At 37.4% G+C, this 7,137-nt stretch overlaps 1 protein-coding gene across 3 annotated transcripts in view; it reads left to right on the plus strand.

The window, feature by feature from the left end:
• The window catches only part of LOC121323653 (rap guanine nucleotide exchange factor 4), a 45,210-nt gene extending 38,953 nt beyond the window's left edge, over positions 1-6,257 (plus strand). For all 3 annotated transcript variants that reach the window (XM_041264834.1, XM_041264835.1, XM_041264836.1), the window contains 13 exons: positions 778-866; positions 1,164-1,194; positions 1,304-1,382; positions 1,477-1,623; positions 1,873-1,970; positions 2,445-2,570; positions 3,354-3,532; positions 3,668-3,758; positions 3,849-3,899; positions 4,260-4,347; positions 4,929-4,993; positions 5,141-5,195; positions 5,586-6,257. In XM_041264834.1, coding sequence (XP_041120768.1) covers positions 778-866; positions 1,164-1,194; positions 1,304-1,382; positions 1,477-1,623; positions 1,873-1,970; positions 2,445-2,570; positions 3,354-3,532; positions 3,668-3,758; positions 3,849-3,899; positions 4,260-4,347; positions 4,929-4,993; positions 5,141-5,195; positions 5,586-5,713 — 1,227 coding nt within the window. In that variant the 3' untranslated portion in view covers positions 5,714-6,257. The remainder of the gene's footprint in view (positions 1-777; positions 867-1,163; positions 1,195-1,303; positions 1,383-1,476; positions 1,624-1,872; positions 1,971-2,444; positions 2,571-3,353; positions 3,533-3,667; positions 3,759-3,848; positions 3,900-4,259; positions 4,348-4,928; positions 4,994-5,140; positions 5,196-5,585) is intronic.
• Positions 6,258-7,137: the final 880 nt, after the last annotated feature.

The raw sequence follows: 7,137 nt of genomic DNA on the forward strand, positions 1-7,137 counted from the left end.
ATGGAGCAAGGATTATTGTGTCTAGCTAGGCTTACCGTGCAACCCAGTGTACACTAGGACAGTTTGAGACAGTTCAGGCATTTTCAATTCACACCCCCAATGCAGTTCTACTGTTTTATTTTATTAGTTTATTTAGCAGACGCCTTTATCAAAGGCGACTTACAGACACTAGGGTGTGTGAACTATGCATCAGCTGCAGAGTGACTTATAACAACTTCTTACCTGAAAGACGGAGCACAAGGAGGTTAAGTGACTTGCTCAGGGTCACAGAGTGAGTCTGGATTTGAACTGGGGACCTCCTGGTTATAAACCCTTTTCTTTCAGCCTCCACACAGCTGTAAAAGGTACCTGAGACTTACTAGAATTAATTTGGGTATGAGTTAATAAGCCTGAACTGTCCTATACATGGATTCATATGGTAACTCTATGTATTGCTCACACTGCGGTCTCATTAATCTAATCTCTGCAATGTGATTTATTTTATACAACTTTTTATACCACTGAAACAGTCTTTAAATGAAGGGAGTTTATGATTAGGATTGAGGAAGGGGGAACAACATAGACTCTCACAGCGGTGTAGTAATCTGAGCAATAGGGACTACTATGAACCAGGAATAAGTTTAGTCTAACAAAGTTAATCTGTACTGTACGTTATACGTGATACAGTGTAAAAACAATTATTTCCATGTTGCAGCACTTTGTGATGTTGTGTTAATTAATTATGCATTGTCTTTACCACAGTGCCCATAACTAAAAGAAGTTTTGTATTATTTACAGGACTTTTACATGTCTGTGTCAGATGATTCCAGAATGATTCCAGCTCTAAAGGAACAGCTTCCAGAACTTGAGAAGACTGTAAAACACAAGTAGGTCTTTTTCTGATTATTCTATTATTTGGCTCAAGCTCTCCTGGTGAAACAACTGTAGAGACAGCTGCTTGGATTTATGAGGAAGAAAAGCAGCAGTCATCCCAAATCCAAGCAGCTGTCTCTTCACTTGTTTCACTTTGAATGGTAAATTAGCCCAATCAACCACAATACCCCTGACCTTATTGTCAGCACCTGGTTTCTGTGGAGCAGTCAATCCAAATAACTGGTTTGTGCAACACTGCTCTGTAGTATTGCAACAGTTAAATAATGCAGATATTTTCAATTGCATTTCAGTTCAGAAGAAGCAAAATCCTCACAAAAGAAGGTAACTAGTACTTATTTACTAACCTATAGTGTAACACTTTATTCATTGCGTGCCCTTGTGTATAAAGGAATGTGAAAAACAGTCTTAACTTTTCCTTGTTTTGTTCCAGCACAAAGTTCTTCTGCGTCAGTTTAGCCTAGGTGATGAAAGGCTTCAGAAACGACAACCAATTAGGAGCAATGATGGAAGTGAGTATGGAAAGCGAGCTGTGTTTAATACCCAGTTTTAAGCTGATCAGCATTGTATGTTTTTCTGACACATTCTTCATTCTTCACATTCTAGTTCTCTTTAAGGTGTACTGTGTAGACCACACTTACACTACAATCCGCGTGGCAGTAGCGGCTTCTGTGAAAGAAGTGATCGCTGCGGTAGCGGATAAGCTGGGCACAGGGGAGGACTTGATCCTAGTCAAGCTGAGTTCTGGAGGAGGTAGGAATCTCAACTCAGTTGGGTGAACTCTTACCAGTGATCATAGTTAGAGGAGTGGTGGTGGTTGTGGCTGGTATTTACTTGGAGGATTAAATACATGTTCTTTAAAGAAATACCACAAGAACATAGGTTTACATGTGCTGCTTACTGTACAACAGACTTACAAATCTAAATATCCTGAACTCATTTCTGTACAATATATCAGTAATATTGCCAGTAATACTATGTTTTTTTTACTATGTTTTACAGAGAAGGTTGTGCTGAAACCCAATGAAATTTCTGTGTTTACCACCCTCAGTCACAATGGACGACTGTTTTTCTGCCCAAGAGACCAGTTTGATTCACTGGTGCGTATCCATGTTACCAAAACAAAAAACCCAACAACTGTGGTATTTCAGAAAACATCTTTTAATTATTTAGATCATAGCTTGTTACGTGGTATCTGTCGCTGGTTCTGTACGATTGATTTTAAATGTACAATTGTTAAAATCAGTGCTCCGCTAACTGCTTTTAAGGTTAAAGGACATAACCTGCTTCAATTGAATATTATGCATGTAATACATTACACAAGCTTATGTTTTTGTAAGTTCCAGTATCTAGTTTATTACAATAAGACTGTGAGGTGGCTCCCAAGAGCAATCTTTATTATACACTGTAGTATGTGTGAAAGATTTAAGCTGTATCTTAATAATTATCCACCCAGTTGCTTTTAGTCTTGGTGCTCAAGTGCTTTCATCCTTGAGGAGATTCTGTTGACACCTATTTTGAGAAACAACCACAGTCAGTTCTATCTTGTTTAAAATGCATTCCTTTCTTTACAGACTCCCCTACCAGAGCAGGAAGGTCCTTCAACTGGATCAATGGGAACTTTTGAGCTGATGAGTTCCAAAGACCTGGCTTACCAAATGACTATATATGACTGGGAGCACTTCAACTGTGTGCATGAGGTACACTTAAATACATGGTTCCAGACAGCTAGCTGTGAATTAACTATAACTGCAATAAGACACAAATCAGATATAAAGTGCTGAATGTACCGTCGGTGTCTGTCCCCTATTAAACATATAGCTCTGATTTCAAATTGTCTGTCAGATAAAAATCCATTCAATATAATTAATGGTGCCAGCTATTTTTTTTTAATTAATAGTAGCCAATTAGTTTTTTTGTTGCCCCCCCCCCCCCCCCCCAGTTTAGGAGTGTCCAATTATATTGTTTAGATCAGCTCACCGTTACCACCCCCGCGCTGACTCTGGAGCGGCGAAGATGAACACACTCTGTCCTCCGAAGCGTGTGCCATCAGCCGACTGCTTTTTTTCACACTGCAAACTCACCACGCAGCCACCCAGAGTTACAGCATCGGAGGTCAATGCAGCTCTAGGCAGCTTACAGGCAAGCCCGCAGGCGCCTGGCCAGACTACAGGGGTCGCTGGTGCGGGGTGAGCTGAGAACATCATGGCTGACCTAACCCTCCCTCCCCCCGGGCGGCGCTCGGCTAATTGTGCGCCACCTCCTGGGAGCTCCCGTCCTCGGTCGGCAAAGGAATAGCCTGGACGCGAACGGGCGATGTCCCGACTATAGGGAACACCCTACACTCCAAGCGAGCGCTTTTACTGGATGTGCATCTCGGAAGCCCTTGCCAGCTAATTATTAAGGTTTTTAGGATGTTGTTTTTTTGGGGCTTTTTTTTGTAAGTTTCACAATTTAATTCCATTAAAACTTTGGTTCTACAGCGTGAGCTGATATATCACACGTTTGGAAGACACAATTTTAAGAAGACCACAGCGAATCTGGACCTGTTCCTGAGACGGTTTAATGAGCTGCAGCTGTGGGTGGTGACAGAGATTGGTCTATGTTCCCAGCTCGGCAAGCGAGTTCAGCTGCTTAAGAAATTTATAAAGATAGCCGCACAGTGAGTAGCCCTTTTTATACTGTTTTTTAAACCGAGTGGTACTTTCCTCATACACATACTGGTGACACCAATGAGAACATATTCGGAAAATAGCAAAAGCAGTAATGCTGGCCTTTTTTTCCTATTACATTTCAGTTGCAAGGAGTATAAAAATCTGAATGCCTTTTTTGCTATCATCATGGGGCTGAGCAACGTAGCTGTGAGTCGCCTGACACAGACATGGGAGGTGGGTACAGCACTGTGCTCTTCTCTGAAGTTTACAAAAAAAAAGAAAAAAAAGGAAAAGGCCCACTAATGTTTCCTTTTCTATGCACAGAAACTTCCGAGCAAGTTTAAAAAATTCTACTCGGAATTCGAAAGCTTAATGGTAAGTCTTTTTTTATTTACTTTTTTTTGTCATTTTTTTTCATTTCCTTGTTGAGTGCTTTAGGTGCACAGCTTCGATAGTGAAGGTTATTTGGTGAATGTTTCGTTAGACGTTAAACTCTCCTTTCCTAATAAAGACCATTGGGGCCATTCTGTCGGTTCCTTTCCACTCTCCTCACTCTCTTAGGACCAGCTCTATATTCAAATCATATTGCTCATTCCCTTGGTGATCATAATAGTAGGATTCCACTGTATAGAGCAGTTTATGAACAATGGGAGAGTTTATACTGTCTCGCTATTGTATTGTGCTGAAACATCAGATATACATTTGTTTGCCAACTTGTTGATACTGTCTTCCCAGGACCCATCCAGAAACCACAGGGCATACAGGCTTACTGTGGCCAAACTGGAGCCGCCAATCATCCCCTTCATGCCCCTTCTTATAAAAGGTAAGACAAATGGGGATCAAACTTTGAAAGTTCCACGAACTTTCTAGAATGTGTTCTTCTGTAGCTAGAACTGCTATGGTTCTGACTTTGTACTGTACCATTTGCAGTCTGTTACAAAATAATGTAATGGAAATGTTTATATAAATATCTGTCTACAATTCAGCAACCAGTTCTAAATAAATCAATACCCTGCACCCTAGGATTGCGATTTATGTTTTAAATGTTCATTGTAATAAGTTATAAGACATTCTAGTTGAAAATTGCAGAATGGGTTTGCTATTTCCTTCTATTGTACATGTTCTATTCAGGAACAGAGGGATATGTTTTGATATTGTGTGGTTTTCTAATGAACCATGTAAAAATAAATAAACAATAAATAAAGTGCCTGGAGCCAGGTTGACATAAATATACTTTTGTAAAAATATCGAACTGTGAAGGCTAATAATTAATAGAAGTACACAATGTACATGCTGTCTGCTTTTATATTTGAACACTGGTGGCATAGATTACCATGTTACAGAAATGCCATACATTTTGCAATATTATTTGTAGTGTATAATGTAGTTTTTTTTCTGTTTTAGACATGACTTTCACCCATGAAGGCAACAAGACTTTTATTGACAATCTTGTAAATTTTGAAAAAATGGTAAGTGATTTTATGTACTTAATATGACTGATCATACACCATGATTATAGATGTTGATGATTTTAACATGACATTGACAGCCTTCAATCAAACAAAGATCATGAAACAGGCTTTGTTTTTAACAGTGTTTTACTTGTCGTTTTGCAGCGTATGATTGCAAACACAGTGAGGATCGTGAGATACTGCAGAAGTCAACCTTTCAGTAAGTAATTGCGCAAAAGAGTACTTGTCTTTTTATTGTCTATTGTCGGCATGCTATAAAATGAACTATTCATATATATTGAATTAAGTAATATGTGGGTTTGGTGCCAGAGCAAGATTCAAAATATCTACAATCTGCAAAAGGTTTTAGTAATAATGGAAGTATGAGCTTTCTTCAAAACAGAACAGAGGAATGGGGCTTTTGTATTGGTGGACAATGTCAGGGTAAACCAATCCGAACAGAACTTAGTTTGAGGAATAGTGTCTGAAATTAAGGTCATAAAGCAAAAAACAAAACACCTCATTTGTAAAAGTTGGCATAAATAAACATGTTTTCTAAGGCTAACATTTGTTATTGATTTTTAATATATTTTAATGTTTTTTTTGCCAGATTCGGATGCATCACTTGCAAACAAGAATCACCAAGAAGTGCGAAGTTACATTCGGCAGCTCAATGTAATTGACAACCAGAGGACTTTATCACAGCTCTCTAACAGACTAGAGCCTCGCCGCTTATAACTCATCCCCAGACTCCAGCACCGTCCATGGGGGTCCATGACAGCACTCATGCTGCTATTGCACTGCCAAAAATCAATGATGCTTGTTATTTATCTGTTGTATTACTGAGATATTCAGTATGACTGCATTCAAAAAATGATCCCATAGCTAGTTATTTAACATGCTGACTTATTTCCTTTTCATGTTTTTTGCATTTTTGGATGCCCAGGACTTGAAATACAAACGCACAAGATTACAGTTTGACCTTGGCATATATTTATATAATTTGTTGTAAAGATATATTTCTTGGGCAATAAACTTACTGTGTTTGTTTCCTTTTTAATATGTGGCGGAATATTCTTTTTTAAATGGGTAACTCCTTTAGGAAATACATTTTCAGCATTCAGCACTTACAGATGCATTCTACTGTAAATATAAATTACATTTACAGACCCTCAGTTTAATGTGGCTATGACATTATAGGTATGGTGCCAAATCTGTTCATTTATTCTGTTAACTTTTAGCATGTAATTAATTCAGAGTTTTAAATCTGTAATATCTAACTATATATATATATATATATATATATATCTATATATATATATATATATATATATATATATATATATATACACACACACACAATGTATGATGTATCTGTTATCTAAACGCTTTGTACTGTATGTGTATTCTGTAAATAATATATACCTATTAAATGTATTTGCTGAAAACATTTGAAGATGCCAATCAGTTTTATTTTCAACTTTTAAATATGATATGAATTCAGCTCACTCATTTTAATTGCCAATATTTTCATATATAGTGCATATATAGAACAGATTTTCATATACTCTTTATTATAGATTAGGTATATCAGTAATAGAACTAATCATAAACTGAACAGAATATGACATATCCTACATTACCTTAATAAGGTAATTAAGAAGAGAATGCACTCTCCACATTCAGCATGAAGACAAAGTATCTGCTAAATTAGCCTTTCTAATCAGCGTAGAATATATACTTATTCCAATCTGTGTCAGAGATTGTCAAGATTTAAATGCATTAAGAATTGGAGTCCTATAAATTTGGAACATCTTAACGCCCCTAACAACCTGTTTTAGAAGCAATCATAGAAACTGAAAAATCGTGTTGAAAGAGCATGACCTCAGATCTTCTCTCCACTCGTTAAGCTCCAGTTAATCACAAATCCTACAGCTTAACTGTGCCCCCCAGCAATAAATCTACATATTAATACATGAATAGTAAGTGTCATGTGTGCAGTCACGCTATTTGTACAAGGAATATTGAAACACCTATTCAGTCAAACATAAACAATGCCTGCATATGTGGGGTTTGTTTAGTAAAATGATACAAAGATAACAAGCTTTAATATGCTTAGTACTTTTATTTCCATTCATTTTAAGCCTGATAAAGGTTTAGAT

The sequence above is a fragment of the Polyodon spathula genome, chromosome 11, assembly GCF_017654505.1.
Source record: "Polyodon spathula isolate WHYD16114869_AA chromosome 11, ASM1765450v1, whole genome shotgun sequence".
In the NCBI taxonomy this organism is placed as follows: Eukaryota; Metazoa; Chordata; class Actinopteri; order Acipenseriformes; family Polyodontidae; genus Polyodon; species Polyodon spathula.